The 16530-nt window shown below is 51.1% G+C and overlaps 6 protein-coding genes across 7 annotated transcripts; 3 read left to right on the top strand and 3 right to left on the bottom strand.

The window, feature by feature from the left end:
• Positions 1 to 521: 521 nt before the first annotated feature.
• FOXG_01699 (3'(2'),5'-bisphosphate nucleotidase) lies at positions 522 to 4107 on the top strand. The gene has a single exon (XM_018378647.1). It carries the CDS (start codon positions 715 to 717, stop codon positions 1771 to 1773), a length of 1059 nt encoding a protein of 352 aa, XP_018234604.1. The 5' UTR covers positions 522 to 714; the 3' UTR covers positions 1774 to 4107.
• Positions 561 to 5749, bottom strand: FOXG_01698 (uncharacterized protein). Its single transcript, XM_018378646.1, has 2 exons — positions 5452 to 5749; positions 561 to 5394 (listed from the first exon to the last, which is right to left on the bottom strand). Exons 1-2 carry the CDS (start codon positions 5566 to 5568, stop codon positions 1885 to 1887), a joined length of 3627 nt encoding a protein of 1208 aa, XP_018234603.1. The 5' UTR covers positions 5569 to 5749; the 3' UTR covers positions 561 to 1884.
• Positions 5750 to 5873: 124 nt separating this feature from the next.
• FOXG_01697 (minichromosome maintenance protein 7 (cell division control protein 47)) lies at positions 5874 to 9094 on the top strand. The gene is made up of 5 exons (XM_018378645.1): positions 5874 to 6140; positions 6202 to 6455; positions 6506 to 6639; positions 6692 to 8612; positions 8671 to 9094. The coding sequence occupies exons 1-5, from the start codon at positions 6092 to 6094 to the stop codon at positions 8755 to 8757; spliced, it is 2445 nt and encodes an 814-aa protein (XP_018234602.1). The 5' UTR covers positions 5874 to 6091; the 3' UTR covers positions 8758 to 9094.
• On the bottom strand, positions 8641 to 10637 carry FOXG_01696 (uncharacterized protein). Its single transcript, XM_018378644.1, has 2 exons — positions 9858 to 10637; positions 8641 to 9801 (listed from the first exon to the last, which is right to left on the bottom strand). Exons 1-2 carry the CDS (start codon positions 10459 to 10461, stop codon positions 9023 to 9025), a joined length of 1383 nt encoding a protein of 460 aa, XP_018234601.1. The 5' UTR covers positions 10462 to 10637; the 3' UTR covers positions 8641 to 9022.
• A 112-nt stretch (positions 10638 to 10749) lies between these two features.
• FOXG_01695 (uncharacterized protein) lies at positions 10750 to 11929 on the top strand. Its single transcript, XM_018378643.1, has one exon. The coding sequence runs from the start codon at positions 10923 to 10925 to the stop codon at positions 11502 to 11504; it is 582 nt and encodes a 193-aa protein (XP_018234600.1). The 5' UTR covers positions 10750 to 10922; the 3' UTR covers positions 11505 to 11929.
• On the bottom strand, positions 10775 to 16107 carry FOXG_01694 (uncharacterized protein). 2 transcript variants are annotated; one of them, XM_018378642.1, is made up of 4 exons: positions 14390 to 16107; positions 13503 to 14291; positions 12931 to 13447; positions 10775 to 12878 (listed from the first exon to the last, which is right to left on the bottom strand). In XM_018378642.1, exons 1-4 carry the CDS (start codon positions 15090 to 15092, stop codon positions 12815 to 12817), a joined length of 2073 nt encoding a protein of 690 aa, XP_018234599.1. In that variant the 5' UTR covers positions 15093 to 16107; the 3' UTR covers positions 10775 to 12814. The 2 variants fall into 2 exon arrangements, with proteins under 2 accessions (XP_018234599.1, XP_018234598.1); XM_018378641.1 differs by having other exon boundaries at positions 10775 to 13447.
• Positions 16108 to 16530: the final 423 nt, after the last annotated feature.

The raw sequence follows: 16530 nt of genomic DNA, 5'->3' as shown, positions 1-16530 counted from the left end.
CTATTCTAAGCGTCATCGCATCTGTCAAACCCCTCAAAGGTGCATCGAAGAATATCCAACGATTAACTTGATGTGCCGCATTAGTATAGAGGCCTTCATGGCGAACTTGATCAAGCGATAGTCTATGCCTAGGTAGCATCATAGCTACCAGAGAGACAAGCCACTGTCTATTGGGTCACTTTCATACTGGATTTGGAGTGGCATATGATGACTCAATGATACTCAATCTAGCATCTTAAATGCCGTATCAGAGGCATTATACAGAATGGTTGTTTTGGGAAAAAGTCTTGATTATACCCAAGCATCCTGCAGTTCTTGACTTGGACGAATGACGGGCAAATAAATTCAATAACCACGAATACTGTGAAAGACATCGATTCAAGTTCCTATTACCTCTTAAATAGACATCTCGTATCTTGGGCCACAGTACGTGCACAACTACCAATACTAAAAGGTCATTTATTTGTTGTTGCTCATGTCTCATGCTGTATCCTTACATGAACAAATAAACGACGCTCATTGATTGCATCATGATATGCTGTGGATCCGTGGGGAAACACCAAATCACCGCCTCGTCCTCTCACTCATTCTCATGCATCACATCACCTGAATAATCGCATCATAATAAAATACACTACCTCTTATCAGCACCGCATATTGCAGCAGCTCACCAAATAACAATCCTGAAACCTCCACCAACACTACGACGCCATCATGTCATCCTACACCCTTGAGCGTCAAATCGCAGAGCTCGCCGTGCTACGGGCATCAATCCTCACAAAAAGAGTCCAATCGACCGTCAGTGGCATTTCAAAAGCAGACGACTCTCCCGTCACCGCTGCTGACTTCGCCGCTCAAGCTGTTCTCATCAGCGCCCTCCGCAAGGCATTTCCCGGTGACCACTTCGTCGGCGAGGAAGACTCCAGCGCTCTTAGAGAAGATCCGGCCTTGAAGCAGCGTGTTTGGGAACTTGCCTCTGGCGCTCACCTCGAGAACGCAGACGATGATGCCCTCCTTGCGAGCCCCAAAGATGTTGATGAGCTTCTTGAGGTGATTGATCTTGGAGGACGCGGTCAGGGTGGGAGAAAGGGGCGATTCTGGGTAATGGATCCTATTGATGGAACAGCTACGTTCCTCAAGGGGGAACAATACGCTGTTTCCCTAGCCTTGGTAGAGGATGGAAAGGAGGTCGTTGGTGTTTTGGGCTGTGCAAACCTCAAGCCTGTGGACGATACAGTTGCAGAGTCAACCATCGACAAGGATGGTTTGGGTCTTATGCTCGCCGCAGTTCGCGGACAAGGCACCACGATTCGCAAGATGGACTTCAGCGGTCTCCAGCCAGCTCAGCCTCTTGACAGTGTCGCCAAAGCCTCAAGTCCCGCTGAAGCTCAGATCATCAACTACTCGAGTGGCTCGACATCTCGTCACGACCTCATCCGCAAACTCGCAAGCTCTTTCGGTGCTAAATTCCCCAACATCGAGCTGTACTCATCACACATCCGTTATGCGGCACTCCTCGTTGGCGGCGGTGATTTCCAGCTGCGTATCCCTTCATCTGACGATGTGGTAATGCACATCTGGGATCATGCTGGGGCCCAGCTTATCTTGACCGAGGCCGGTGGCAAAGTAACCGATCTTGACGGCAAGGATATGGACTTTGGAGCTGGAAGGGATCTGAGCCGGAACAATGGCTTGCTTGCAGCGAGGCAGGGTATCCACGCTGCCGTTCTTGAGAGTTTGAAGAAGATTCTTACTGAAGACGCCTCCACTTAACCAGCTATAAAATAAAAAGGTCTATCGAGAATCTCAAAAGATAACGAAACTTAATCCAAGATGCTGGTATCTACGTTCACATCGATATTCTATACATGCCAAATCCATATCTTACATCAAGCTGCTTCGGCCTCCAATCTCCATACTTCCCTGTCCATCTTTCATTTGGCCACTTCTACCGACAACAAACTCGGTATATATCCTTTGCAATCTGGCCTTCTCCTCAGAACTGATACTCGCCCGTGTGCTATCCAGAGCCTTTATGAGGTGGCCCCGTTCGATGACCACCTCCCTCTGATCGCTGCTTTCCGCCTTGGCGTCTGTGTTGGCGGCGGGAGCCCCGTGGATCTGCTTCGACTTCTTACGAGCTATCTTGATCTCTTCAAGCTTTGCTAAAATAGATGCGTTCTCGACCAGAGCAGCGGACTTGCTTTTTGGAGTCGCTTCGGTCAGGGGTTTGGCGTCTTTGCCGTAACGGAACTGGACGAAGCTAGGTGTGGTGTTCGACTTGCCATCGGTTCCGTTGGTTCGTTTAGAAGTGACTGTAGGCCCATCAACGTCCAAAACATCGTGAATAGCCTCGAGCTGAGCATTGGACACAAGAGCCTGGAGGTCAGCACCCGAGAAGCCCTCAGTACGGCGAGCAATGTCCGTCAGAGGCCCATCGGATTCGGTCAGCTCGTCCGAGAGTCTGACTTTTTGAAACAGCGCCTTGATGATGTCGACACGATCCTCCAGGGAAGGCATATCGCACAGCAAAGACTTGTCCAGACGGCCGGGACGAAGAAGAGCAGGGTCGATCAGATCAGGCCGTGAAGTAGCTGCCAGCACGTAGACACCTGACAATCCCTCGGCACCATCCATCTGCGTGAGAAGCTGGTTTACCACACGATCCGTAACACCTGTAGAGTCATGCCCTCTCTTAGGTGCAATGGAGTCAAACTCATCGAAGAAGAGTACACATGGCTTCGCAGCCTGGGCCCTATCAAACAGATCCCGGACACTCTTTTCAGAGGCACCGATATACTTGTTCAGAATTTCAGGACCCTTGACACTGATGAAATTGAGGCCACACTCGCCTGCAACAGCGCTGGCAAGAAGCGTCTTACCGCAACCGGGATATCCGTAAAGAAGAAGGCCAGATCGAAGGCGTAGTGGACACTGCGCAAAGATTGGCGCATATTTAGTCGGGTATTGTAGCGTCTCCAGGAGCACCTGTCGTGTCTCTTGCAGCCCTCCAATGGACTTGAAGCTTGTTGACGAACTCTGCAGTGACACATTCCTCAATGAGGCTGGCGTGAACCCCTTGAGGGCCTTATCAAAATCAGCCCTTGCCAAGTGAATGGCGCCTGTCGAGTCTGGCGACTCAGCAATGGCACGAATGATAGCCTCGTTCCTCGCGCGAGACACAAGGACATTGATGTCGCCAGGCATATAGCCGTCTGTAGACCCAGAAATGTCAAGAAAGTCAAGGTCTGGGTCCAAGATGAAGCCGCTCGTCTTTGCCGGACGGCTCTCCTTGCTCGCATGACTAGCGCCGTCCATCCAAGCACCACTGTCTTCCGTCATGCTGCCGTCAGCAGTTTGTGGTCGACTTCCATCGCTGAACTGTGTCTGAGCTTCGTCAGCCGTCATGGCATCCTGCATGACGATAGACTCCATCACTCGACGTCTCGATTCCTTATCAGGTGCCTTGAGTTCGACGATCTCGCGCACAACATGGCCACTGACTACAACACCATTGATTGACTCCTTGCCCTCAGCTGTGGCCAGGAGAACAACACCACTGTCGCGGGTACAGTATTGTCTGACGATCGAGCACAGGATCTCACCGACTTGCCTGCTCCTTCCATTGTCATTGCCAACCTGAAGTTCTGTTTCTACAGGACAAAGCTTGTCCAGGTCATCAAGAACTACCACAGCTTTTCCGTTTAAGCGTGCACCCCAGCTGGCAGTGGCGAACAAACGGTTCAAAGTTTCCTTTATCGTTGAGATTCGTGTCTCGTCATTGACTAGTTTTCGACAAGGGTAGTATAATGTATGGAATAATGAATCTTGTCGAAGTTTTTGTGCCAAGTATCGAGCAATAGAAGATTTTCCGGATCCCATGCCACCAGTGAGAAGGACCGAAGAAAGGTGCACAAGATTAGACTGTAAATTATCCAGCAAGGAGTCGATTCCAACAAGGAGCGAATCGTGGGTTGGTTGACGCTCAAACCCGTCCGTCTCGGTCAGCCGGGATGGTCGAGGAGTTGGTGGCTGAAAGTCAATAGGCAGTTTAGTGTCGAGTCCAAGAAGCCAATTCGCAGCGTCTTTGTTCTCCTGAAAATCACCACCAAAGGTAAATTTAATGATGCCGCCTTCCCACCCCTGAGGAGGATCGAGACCTTCATATAAGCCCATGATGGAGCCGTCTGTCAGAGGTCCTTGAAGAAGCCCATCAGTACCTCTAGTAGCGGCATAGATCTGTCGGAATCGCTTCGCAGACTCTTCTTTCTCAGCCTTGGATTCTCCACCAAACCGCAGGCCTTCGACTGTCTTTGCACTTGTGGCGAAAGGAAAAACCTTGATGCTCTGAACCGCAGTCTTGGGGAGTTGCTGTGGAGCTGCTTGAAGCTTTACTATCCCGCCAACCATGCCAGAACACCCAAGACTTGCACAAAGGGGTGACGAAAGAGCAACTGATTGACTGTTGGGAGGATCGATCCATGATCTAAGATGAGCAATGACTTTTGTGGCCGCAGTCGTCCCAGCAGGAACGCCGCCTTCTTCTGGCTGAGGCTGTTGCAGACCAGCTGGTCTAATAACATCAACAGCGACGTAGTTGACCCCTTTGAAGGCTTCGCCGGAGAGAAGGTCGTGATCAACCCAAACACTCAAGTCCTGAACCAGGGGCCCTTCATCAAACCATTCTTCACATGAGCTTCGGTCAAGACCACGCAGAAACATAGTAGGTCTCCGCTCTTCCTTGGCGCTTCGCCGGCGCACCGTACTGGTCGCGCTTCGTTTGGACTTGGAAGTGCTGGCTACGCTGCGGTGGTCGCCCGAGCTGTGCGAGCTCTTTTGCCTCGTCTTTGGCGCAACGATGACCTCGGCATCGGGGGATATCTTTGCGAATGGCAAGTCGGCCGGAGGCGAAGGATCCAGTGAAATAACTTTAATATTTGCGGTCGATGTCGGAGATAGATGTAGTGTCAACGCATGGGGCTCGACGGGGTTGTCGCCAATTTTGTATAGCGGGTTCGGGAGCGCTCGAATTTGAGAGATGAGATTCAGTTCGAGGAATGTCGCATGTAGCTCAATAATCTCCCAGTCCTCTGGTGTAAGGGGTTCAATGTTGATCGTATGCGCCAGCGGAGGATCGAGATGAATGGTGGCCATGATCTTCTGCCCTTCTGAAATACCTAGTGACTTGGCTAGTGTGGCATCAAGTTCGACAAGCTGAACCTCCTGATCGCGGGATGATCGCGAGCCATTGGGTCCATCGCGGGTCCCAGGAGGAGCGGTCCTCCTCTTGCTGGGCATGCCTGTCCATCCTACGAATATGGAGCGTTGCTGGGAGCCGGCTCCAGTCGGCGAGGCCTCACGATAGCTGAGCTCAATGATGACATTTTGTGCAGGCTATAAGCTATGGTCAGAAAATCGCCAGAGCAAATCAGTGAAGAAGAAAGTTCCTACAGTATTGACATTGACTAGGAGCGAGACCAGTGATGTAGGAAGGTTGACCAAACAGCTTTTGAGGTGAGATAGGGAGATTTCCGCCGAGACGGACTGCGCATTTCGTCTGGGAGGCATGATGCACTTAGGCAATTGAGAAGACTCTCGAATTCGATTGAGTCGACCTCTCGCGGGAGGATTTTATTACTTGTCTGTGGGAAGAAGCAGAACACCTCAGCTCAGGTGCCGAAACATTTCCGATCTGGAGTCCCTTTCTCGTCCCGCAGCCGAGGTCCCTACACGTGCTCGGTGATCATCCCCGTCCCCTTCCCCAGCTTTACGGTTTCGGTGGGTGGCCCATGCTTTCCTGCGATACCGCTGTAGGTGGCGGGTGTGGCTGTGGCTGTAGCTGTGGCGGGTGTCAATTAAACTCTACATATGGCTGTGCGTCGCGAAACGCGAAAAGACGCGTTTGATGTGCGCGCTTGGAAGGGAGGGCCCATCGCAACCACGGTTGCCCCCCTGCGACTGGCCCCAAGTCCACTCAATTTGTGCATCGCGATCGCATCTCTCCATTCGCTTTGTACTATACAGCACCGCACCGCACAAACTTGACTTACAGCGCTTTTCAAATTTGAGATCCTTATAAGATTTCTTCACAATGGCGCTGCGCGAGTTCAAGGCCCCTGTCAGCTATGAGAAGCAGCAACGTCAGTATATTTCCTGCTGCTACTGTACTTAGCTCCCCGCATAAGCTAATCATCGGTATAGACGCCTTCCAGGAGTTCTTGACAGGATTCAAGACATCGCCAGAGCAAACCATCACAACCGCACTAGGCAATATCACCATCGGAGAAGATGACCTCGACGACGAGTACGATTTAATGGAGGAGGATGGGCAAGATGCGAACCGGCAACAAGCGAAGGAGCGCCGTGCTCCTCAGTACAAGTACAAGAATATGCTGCAGCAACTCTCCGATCGAACGATTGACGAGGCGACGATTGATCTTGACGATTTAGCAACCGTATGATTTGCGATATTCCTTTCTCCGGCAAAGTACTAACAAGCTTATAGTGGGAGAACCAAGCGTTCGATGGTGAGGAAAGTATGAGACTTGTTGATTCCATCGAGATGAACACAAAACACTACGTCGAAATATTTTCCCGAGCTGTGGATGAGGTCATGCCTCCAATGAGCGCAGATGTGAGGTGAGTACTCAAGTGACCTAAATGTTGATGCACCGCATTAACCAGCGAATAGCTTCAAGGACGATGTTCTCGACGTGTTGATGGCTCGACGACAAATCCGAAACCGAGAACTGGACGAAGCCGCTGAGCGAGACCCTACTGCTGCAGATGACAAGTTCCCTGCCGAGCTCACTCGCAGGTACACCCTCGTGTTCAAGCCCAGGACTAGCACCTCAAGCCAATCCTCAAAAGCTTTGGCAGTTCGACAAGTGCGCGGCGAGCACTTGGGTCATCTTATTACCATTCGCGCGATCGCCACTCGAGTTTCTGATGTCAAACCCATCGTTCAAGTCAGCGCCTACACTTGCGACAGATGTGGCTGTGAAATCTTCCAGCCTGTTACTGACAAGCAATATGGCCCCTTAACTATGTGCCCCTCCGAGGACTGCAGGCAGAACCAGGCCAAGGGTCAACTCAACCCTTCTTCAAGAGCCTCAAAGTTCTTGCCTTTCCAGGAGGTCAAGGTCCAGGAGATGGCCGAGCAGGTCCCAATTGGTCAGATTCCTCGAAGTCTTACCGTCCTCTGCCATGGCACTCTTGTCCGCCAGATTAACCCTGGTGATGTTGTCGATATCTCAGGCATCTTCCTTCCCACCCCTTATACAGGTTTCAAGGCGATGAAGGCTGGCCTGCTCACTGATACTTATCTCGAGGCACATCACGTTCTCCAACACAAAAAGGCGTACAGTGAGATGATTGTTGACCCCACACTGGTCCGCCGGATTGAAAAATACCGCCAGACTGGCCAAGTCTACGAACTGTTGGCAAAGTCGATTGCTCCCGAAATCTTCGGACATCTTGATGTCAAGAAGGCTCTTCTTCTTCTACTTATTGGTGGTGTGACGAAGGAAATGGGAGATGGAATGAAGATTCGTGGCGATATCAACATCTGCTTGATGGGTGATCCTGGTGTGGCCAAGTCTCAGCTCCTTAAGTACATTTCAAAAGTCGCCCCTCGTGGCGTCTACACTTCAGGTCGTGGAAGCAGTGGTGTCGGTCTCACGGCTGCTGTTATGCGTGATCCTGTCACGGATGAAATGGTTCTCGAAGGTGGTGCTCTCGTCCTGGCCGACAACGGAATCTGCTGTATTGATGAGTTCGACAAGATGGACGAGACTGACCGTACTGCCATTCACGAAGTAATGGAACAGCAAACAATTTCCATTTCAAAGGCCGGAATCTCAACAACCCTCAACGCCCGCACCTCTATTCTTGCCGCCGCTAACCCTGTATATGGACGATACAATCCTCGCATCTCCCCTGTCGAAAACATCAACCTCCCCGCTGCGCTCTTGTCCCGTTTCGATATCCTATTCCTGCTTCTTGATACCCCTACGCGCGAAACAGACGAACAGCTTGCCAAGCACGTTGCGTTTGTGCACATGAATAGCCGACATCCCGATATCGGCACTGGTAATGTTGTCTTCAATCCTCATGAAGTGCGATCCTACATCGCTCAAGCAAGAACATACCGACCTGTTGTTCCTGAAACTGTCTCTGAGTACATGATCAAGACATACGTACGCATGCGAGACCAGCAGCAGCGCGCTGAGAAGAAGGGCAAGCAGTTTACCCACACAACCCCTCGTACCCTCTTGGGTGTTGTCCGTCTGGCCCAGGCCTTGGCCCGACTTCGATTCAGCAATGAGGTCACTCAAGACGATGTTGATGAGGCTCTCAGACTAGTCGAGGCTAGCAAAGAAAGTCTGAACAATGATCTTGGCACTGGTCGAGCGCGCATGGATCCCAGCAGCAGGATTTACAATTTCGTCAAGCAGCTTGCTGATGCCGGCCAATGCCGTCCCGAAGATGCCGCTGGCGAGGAAGAGCTCGGTATTGAGCTGAGTATGACGCAATTAAAGGCGCGAGTCATCGCCCAGGGCTTTACCGCCGACCAGTGGTCCAACGCTGTGCAAGAGTATACCTCCGTGGATGTAAGTTTTTAAGAGACATTCCTTCGTACCTGAACAAATCACTAACAATCGTTAACAGATCTGGCAAACCACCAGGAACGGCGCAAGACTGGTATTTGTCAACAGCGACCCTGATAACGACCAAGAGGATGACATGGACTTCTGAGAACTGGGCATGTAATGAAGTGAGATGTTCTATGTAAAGGTCTGGCGTTTCGGCATATGAAGGTAGATGAGAATAGTCTGCTGGTAGAGCTCTGTCAATGATGAGAATTAGGCATGAAGTTTCTATCACAACAAACACCAACCAATAACTCAGCTGTAGTACACAAGCATAAAGCTTTAATTGTTCCTATAGCACAAATGGTTTGCAAAGAAGCAATGCATATTTCGGGTTTCAAACACCAGTATTGTACATTTCTAGAATACATTTACAGCCTCATTTGCATCAATGCCGCACGCTCCATCTCACCAACATTACCGTGGCCGCCCACGGTCCACTTCTCGGATACTGTCCTTGAATTGAGAACATGGCGGAACAGCCCGCTGGCGCCCCAGTATTCCATTAAAGAACGAGCCTCGTCCTTCGTGATACCCTCAAAACGGAGAACCCAGCTGTTCTTGAGGGCCTCGTACACACGCTCGTCGTACTTGCGCTCGTAGGGGTCAGGCTTGGGAATCTCGCGGCCCGCCTGGCCCGCCTCGAGCTGTGAGAGAACAAGCTCTTGTGAGGGGTGGTGGTGGGAGTTGTTCTCTGAGGTAGCGGCGATGACAGCACCGCCATTAGGGAGAGGAGTCTTGCCAGATAGGGCGTCAATGAAGAGGCGTACTAGAGTCAGTTCATGGGCATGGACCTCGTTAAACGAGGGGTCTCTGTAATCACTGATCTTGTTGATGTGGGCAAGACCGTCGAGGGCAAAGAGTACGGGGGGTCGCCCAGGCAGGGTGAGCTCAGTCCATAGGGCAAGGAGGGTTGGCCATGCGTACTCGGCCTCCTTTGCGCTGAGAGCCAGATCAGCGAGGGTAGCGCCCTCCTTGAGGTTAGTGAACTTGGACCAGTCCTTCTCGATGTTGAGTTTTTCAAGAACGACACGGTTGGCTCTATAGAGGCTCTGTATCATCTTGAGACAGTAGATGGGTTGGGAGAACTGCATTGGCTCAGTCTCGGGAATGGGTGAGTATTCAGTGTTACCGTTGGTCAGATCCTGACCTGTTTTGGTCAGTTAGAGGCATGAAAACGTGAGGAGGTCCTTCGGGGATATGTACCTTCAGGGACATGGAATACCACCCAGTTGTTAAGAAGCGCATATGCCATAGCCTGTAGCATGGCCATACTCTTTCCAGACAACTTACTACCCGTCAACACACACTTGAGAGCCTTCTTGTCCTTGGCCGATAGCTCAAGCTTCTTCATCAACTCTACTGTCTCTCTGCGCTGCAGAACATGGGGTTTTCGGAATAGGTTCCATGTCTGTGTCGTCTTGAAAGCCTCGAGGGCACGGAGATGATCCACAACCTGATCAGGAATAGCAAACATCTTTCCAGCACTCTCAGCCTTGGTCATGTTACTGGCATCCAGGTTTTCAAGGCCTGCGACAGGCAGAGCACTGTTGTTGCTGAGCTGGATGCGCTTTCGGAAGGCCTTTCGCTCGCCAGGCTGAGGTTTTCGGACAGGCGTCACATTGGCACGTTTCTTATAGGACTTCTTGACCTTCTGGGGAAGATCTCGGCGGCTCTTGATTGCCGGAGGAGCTGAGACGGCGAGAGCAGCGTTTGAAGTTGAAAATGGGGCGAGGAGGACTGGTTGAATTCGAGGAGCCCTGGGAATAGTCGGCCTCATGAGGCATCGAAGCGAATTGGCGGACGCCATTGCTTGCAACAGTATTCCAAATTGACGTCTGACAGACTCTTCTTGGATATCTATGACGAGAACGACGTCTATCGTCGAATGGACGCCAATTGGGCCGGTTCTAGGACGCTCGTCTCGAGGCCGTCGTGAGCTGAAGTTGAATGCCACTTCGAAAATCTCGGTGGATTAAACCACACACCCCAGAGGTACTGGGGTAAGAGAAAGGATTGGGGTCCTGTGATTGGCTTATAGGCCCTGTATCGGAAAAACGGCTGCCCACTGATCCGACATGCCTTATCGGTGCAGAAAAAAGATAGTATAGCATGGAGGATCTCAGAAAAAAAAGTTCCAGTAGCAGTACCATAACAAGAGAGCGGATTGCAACGACAAACCTGTTCATCCTTTGACAAGTTTATGACAAATTCCAAGAGACCTCAGCATCAGCCTTTATAAATATATTATTTACTCGCACGAATATCGCAATGGCGCTCCCAAGCTCTAAGCCAAAGCTGCCTGTCGCAGTCGAGAAGCCCACGCCCTACACATTCGATCTCGGCCATCTTCTCGCAGAGGACCCCAACCCCGTCACTCTCGACCGCGATAATCTCGAGCAGTCCCTCGCCGAGCTTGCCCGCGACGGCGCCCAGTCACTCATCAACCAGTTCCTCTCCACCTGCCCTCTCAACTCCACCGCCGAGGGCGTCCTTCTCACCCTTCCCGCCCCGAGCACCCGTCTCCCCCGCGAGAAGCCTGTTCCGCAGGCCAAGCCTCCTACTAAGTGGGAGCGCTTCGCCGCCAAGAAGGGCATTAAGCCCAAGACTCGCGAGCAGCGTCGCAATCTTGCCTTTGACGAGCAGACAGGCGAATGGCAGCGCAAGTGGGGATACAAGGCTCTCAACAAGAAGGGCGAGGACTGGCCCATCGTCGAGGTTGATATGGAAGCCGAGAAGAAGCGAAAAGAGGGTACCTCAATCCGTGGCGATGGTCGAAGAGAGCGCAAGGAGAGAATCAAGCGCAACGAGCGAAAGATGCGCAAGAACCAGGCTCAAGGTACAGGAAAATAGGCTGCGACAGCTTTGGAAGGAACGGAATTGGTCGGCAATTTCTTGTCGGCCTTGGTCAAGACTACTGTTGTTGAGCATGGAGCGGCGTTCAGGACATTGGCGTTTCGAAATCGGCATGTTAAAAGCTAGGGACTTGGGATGGTTTAGACGTTCGGCTTTGGAAGAAAAGAATGAAAAAGGAAGACGCTGCAGCTGTCAATCTCCTTGTTGTCTGGTACTCGCCAGACCGTGTCTAAATGGAGTCCATGTCCCCCGACTGTGCGTAACGACGAAATACAACAGCCATGGGTTCTCCCCCAACCTGATAGTTGACGTTGATGAAGAATATGCAATTAATAAATAAGCGATTTCTGGCAGAGTATGTTTTACTAAATTCCGCGCACTATCTAGGTAGCCTCAGCCAATCTCAACTCTACTATCCAACAATCCTCCTCTCTTGGCGATTTTCAGTCACCAGAAACAGATGTACTCAATATTTTGGTAATCTCCATGCTCCTCTCTTGCTTGGCATCGCCTTCATTTCACTGTAACATGACGGCAAAACACCAATCTTACTAAGGTAGCTTGCCTCATCAGAACGCCGGAGAACCAGCTACATAATCAGCTCGGGCAAAGACGCAGTATGCTTGTCAATAAATCATCAGAATCAGAAACGCTGGAACTTCAAACAAGATTCCCCACTAACACAGGGTACAACACGCCCCTGGACGATATTCTCCTCAAAATGCATCATGGGGTATACCAAACAACAGATAAAAGACAAAGTGCAGGTTAAGAACATCACTCGCTTGGTGTCGTGGATAGGTGGACCGGATTTCAAAGCATTCCTTGAAAGTTTTGCTCGATTGCACATTGCCAAACCGTTAGGCCACTCTCCAGAAACGCCAGCGTTAGAAGCAACCAGAATGCGCAATCAAATCGAATGACAAGGTCATAAAGGGCGTGCCACCGTGAATTGGCTATCGCTGAAGGATGAAGTCACAGACTCCATCGTGGCAGAGGCCGTGGTTGATAGTTGAAACATCTACCCTCAGTTGAGGTAGAGTAGCGGGGAGGTGCTGAGATAGATTAGGCACTTGGTCCATTCTCATCCCGGTCTCAAGACCTCTATTCCTTTGAGGTATGGTCTTTCTGTCTCGGCTATCCTTCTGGCCACCTCCATGGGTAGCCGGGCGTGAATATGCTTGTGGAATGCAGCGTATCATCAGGATGTCTCTGAATTTAGAAGCCGAGGGGGGATAGAGGCATAATGGGTGACAAAGGCCGCAGTTCGCTCGAGGTTCTGCCTAACTCGCGGTCGCTGTTAATGGTCAAGGTGGTTGGGGCAGTCGATTCGTTCGAGACGACGCTTCCGTTTGAGGGGGATATCTGGAGCTGTTTCTTCTTCAGCTTTGGTTTCTGGTCGCTGGGGCTGAGGCGGCCTGACTGCTTGCTGCTCCCCGAAGAGGAGAGTTGTTGTCGGTCGTCCTCCGACTCATCTTGTGGTCTTGGCTTCGCTGGTTCAGCGAGACCCCTTGGCGGAGGCTGGTCGAAGATCATGTATTCTTCCTCGATATACTTGGCCTCGTTCTTGCATCCTCTCCAGCAGTCGCGCCAGTCGCACACCAAGAACTTAAAGCAGAATGCGTCGATCTTCATACACGGCTGGAAGCAGATGCACAGGTTCCTAAAGTCCATCTTGTTCTTATCCGAGTGAGCTAATAGAAGACTGAGGTGGCATGTGATGGCAAAAAGCAGATAATAGTTGAAAGGAGAGAGATTCGAGAGCTCTTCGATAAGTAGCTCAGGAACTTCCTCAGCACCTGCGCATTCCCTCGCGATTCGATCCTGTGCCGCTTTAGGGAACAGCTCGTCGGGAAGTTCTCGTAGCCAAGCCTTTAGCATCGAACCAATTATGTTGATGTCGTAAAGGTCGCGCTCGTTGAACAGGTTGACGTCGTATTCTGTTCCAAGTTAATTTGAGTTCCTTCACTTATCAGGAAGATGGGATAAACTTACGTTCATCGAACTTGCGCTGCCATTTCTTAATCTGAGGCCCACTGCCCGGAACACGATAAAGACCCTCAACTTCACACCCCTTATAGTTTAGATAATCTATTGCTCGCCAAGGAAAGGCAGGCATCCAGAACTCCGTCTTGTCCCTTGAATCCTCAAGGCGCTTTGATATTCTCGTCAATCGTGTTTGCTCAACTAGTGGTAAGTTGATAACTTTTATTTGATAGTGTTCATCGTCGAGAGCATCCTTATCCTCTCGACCACCACGCCCACTCTTGTTGAAGAAACGGTCACTCAGCATGCCAGCAGCACGGGTACCAGAGCTCTTGAGGCCATTGAAAAAAGAGCCCCCGTTCTCGTTCAGGGAGGACGGTTGGGTCTTTGATTCCTTGTCGCGTTGTGCCCTTCTGGTAGAAGACGAATCTCTCGGCGCGCGGTCCTCGGATCGATTTCGGACTGCAGAGTTCATCATGTCTCTGATAGAACGATCACCACCTTGGTTCGCAGTCTTGTACGGCACAGAATTGAGGTGCAGTTCAGGTTCGTTACCCTGACGAGGAGAGGAGGCCGGTTTCAGCTCGGGGCTGGCGTCTTCTTTGTCGCGATTGGATCGGCTGCGGTTCAGTAGACCAAAAGGCTTCGACCTGCCTTTCTTTGTTGAAGACTGAGGTGAAGCGGTATCGTAGTCGCCAGCGGATGATAAAGACAAGTCGCTTCGAAGAGGATCGGCGGAGACAGGTTTGTGTAGAGTATGGTCGGTGTATGAGGCACTTGGGCTTGGATCGTGTTTGTCTGCATCATGTCAGCAGTTGGTCATGGACCTAGGCTTGCGCGCGATGGCTAAAGTATAATTGATCGTCCCAACTAAGCTTGGCTCAATGTTTACATACCTCCGTGTCTTGGTCGATTGGATCCGTCACTGCCCCTCGACATTACCTGGGCTCTCGTCTCGGTGTGTTTACGGTGGTGGGCATGCGGTTGAGACTGGTTTGAAGATTTGGATTGCTTATTAAAATGGAAGAAACCGTTTTTAGCACCTTTTTTCGAGTCACTTGGGATTGGTTGCACCGCCTCAGACTGCGTGGTAGCCGCAGTTGTTGCTGGTGGATCAGGTAGATGTTCTTCAAGTGTAGAGGAGATGGAAGGATAGGTCGAGGGATCCTCGCGCGTGTGCCGTAAAGGCTGTCTTGGTACAGACTCTTCCCTACTCCATTCGGTAGATGCTGTGGCAGTTGAGGGCCGTTGTACAGGTATTGGCACCGGTGCTGATGGTTGTGGTGGCGGCGTTGACGACGATGGCTTCCCCTCTGCAGTTGCGTCTGCTAATGCTGCTGTCGTGTGTGACACTTTCCTGTGCTTTCCACCTTGGTTTCTCAAGGGTGAAAACCGACTGTGGAAAGGAGAGGAGCGGGGAGAACGGGGCGATTTGGACTCGACCGGCGACACACCTGGAGAAACGGTTTCAGCAGTCGGCGAATCGTCTCTACTACGTAAAGCAGCGCCAGATTCAGACTGGGTTTGTGCTTGGGCTTGGGCCTGAGGCGAAGTCTGAGACGAAAGCGCCAGCGGCTGCGGTGCCGCCTTACGACCCATTCTGAGTCCTGTCTGCTCACGGCGCAGTCTCACAATCGCTGTCGCAGACGTAGACACAAACGCGGGTCCTGCTTCGCAAACTCCCACTCCCACGGTAGGCGAAACGGGAGGGGGTTCAAACTGCGGGCCAGGGGAGGATCGGTCTGTTGTGCCTCTACTCTTCAATCCAATCTTGTTGCGGGTCACAGTCGGATAATTGAGCAAGATCAGCCTGTGAAGGCAGGACCTTAGGACGGAGAAACAGATATGCTCACAGGGCAATAGAGAACGGGGGGTTGACGATTGGTGGCCGTTGAGGAAGAGGTGGGCGCGTCGACGATTCTAGTGGTGGTGGTAGTGCTGGCCGGAACTGGTACTGTTGTGTAGCTAGGTCAGGGGCACTCCAATGGAGCTGGAGAGCATGGGGTAAAAGCCAAGCTGTTCGGAGCAACAGAGGACGAAATAGAATATAAGGCCAAAAAAAGAAAAGGGAGAAGAAGACAGGTCGGTCTGTATTTTGAAGATGGTGAGAGGGAAAGTCTCGTAGTCTCGAAATGAATGCCCTCTCGTCTCTGCAGGCGGTGTTGTGTTGTATCGTGTTATGCTATGCAGCTAGGCGCACTGTTAGATACTTGGAAATGTCGTATTGCGTTGGGTTTTTGTCAGGCTTCAGTAATGGGTCGTTCAATATTATATCCGTAGTAATATCAATCCAATATTATTCGATCGTGGTAGGGCTAATACTAATGCCCGGCATTGGTGCCAAAAATGTCCGAATCCCAGCCGTCAATTGCTTTGGAGAAGAGTGCCACTGGATACACAACAATCGGTAGCCCCGAGTAACTAGTTGTTCCAATCGACGAGGTAACAGCCTGCATATAAAGCTTACTGCTGACCGCTTCACGGAACGATTGCGTACAGTCGAGTAAATGTCAGGTATCAGAGTAGTGCATCCTTGAAGTGTGCGTGTAGTCAGTCAGGCAGTGCAGCTGATGATGGCCAAGGGTTGTCAGATCCCAAAAGAAGCAAGGGACAGGATGTGGAACGTTGTACGGAGAAAGACCAGGAACAAGGGACGAACAAAGACCAAGCCTAAGGTACCTTGGCTTTTGATGGCCTGCTTAGGGTGGACAAGAAAACTTCTGACTTCTATTCTAACGAATGACAAAAAGACTTGGATAAATCTAGTATAAACTTGGGCAAATTTCAATATAGATTTAGGTAGACCTGAAGACTATTAGACTGATCTTTTTTTGACACCCTAATTTACTGTCAGAGGTTTTCTTGCTCACTAAGGCCGGCTTATATTGGCACTTGCTTTGCTTTTTGCCAGGGGTTCAATCACGAGAGGCTGCTGTGAGCAAATGGGGGTGGCATCCAATCCAATTCAATAAGAGGCATCTGGACAGGCACAGGCACAGGCACAGGCACAGGCACAGGCACAGGCACAGGCACCCTC

Source organism: Fusarium oxysporum, chromosome 5 (assembly GCF_000149955.1).
Source record: "Fusarium oxysporum f. sp. lycopersici 4287 chromosome 5, whole genome shotgun sequence".
NCBI lineage: Eukaryota > Fungi > Ascomycota > Sordariomycetes > Hypocreales > Nectriaceae > Fusarium > Fusarium oxysporum.
The sequence above is the reverse complement of the archived record's forward strand: the minus strand, read 5'-3'. Positions and strand labels throughout refer to the sequence as shown.

Excerpts from the sequence above, each read along its gene's own strand:
- FOXG_01696 (XM_018378644.1), bottom strand. The coding sequence starts at position 10,461 with ATGGCGTCCGCCAATTCGCTTCGATGCCTCATGAGGCCGACTATTCCC. Across the intron at positions 9,802-9,857 it reads GGTATTCCATGTCCCTGAAG|GTCAGGATCTGACCAACGGT; the intron begins GTACATATCCCC and ends TGACCAAAACAG.
- FOXG_01699 (XM_018378647.1), top strand. The coding sequence starts at position 715 with ATGTCATCCTACACCCTTGAGCGTCAAATCGCAGAGCTCGCCGTGCTA.
- FOXG_01694 (XM_018378641.1), bottom strand. The coding sequence starts at position 15,092 with ATGGGTCGTAAGGCGGCACCGCAGCCGCTGGCGCTTTCGTCTCAGACT. Across the intron at positions 14,292-14,389 it reads CAATCGACCAAGACACGGAG|ACAAACACGATCCAAGCCCA; the intron begins GTATGTAAACAT and ends GACATGATGCAG. Across the intron at positions 13,448-13,502 it reads GCAGCGCAAGTTCGATGAAC|AATACGACGTCAACCTGTTC; the intron begins GTAAGTTTATCC and ends AACTTGGAACAG.
- FOXG_01697 (XM_018378645.1), top strand. The coding sequence starts at position 6,092 with ATGGCGCTGCGCGAGTTCAAGGCCCCTGTCAGCTATGAGAAGCAGCAA. Across the intron at positions 6,141-6,201 it reads CAGCTATGAGAAGCAGCAAC|ACGCCTTCCAGGAGTTCTTG; the intron begins GTCAGTATATTT and ends TCATCGGTATAG. Across the intron at positions 6,456-6,505 it reads ATCTTGACGATTTAGCAACC|TGGGAGAACCAAGCGTTCGA; the intron begins GTATGATTTGCG and ends ACAAGCTTATAG.
- FOXG_01695 (XM_018378643.1), top strand. The coding sequence starts at position 10,923 with ATGGCGCTCCCAAGCTCTAAGCCAAAGCTGCCTGTCGCAGTCGAGAAG.
- FOXG_01698 (XM_018378646.1), bottom strand. The coding sequence starts at position 5,568 with ATGCCTCCCAGACGAAATGCGCAGTCCGTCTCGGCGGAAATCTCCCTA. Across the intron at positions 5,395-5,451 it reads TCCTAGTCAATGTCAATACT|CCTGCACAAAATGTCATCAT; the intron begins GTAGGAACTTTC and ends CATAGCTTATAG.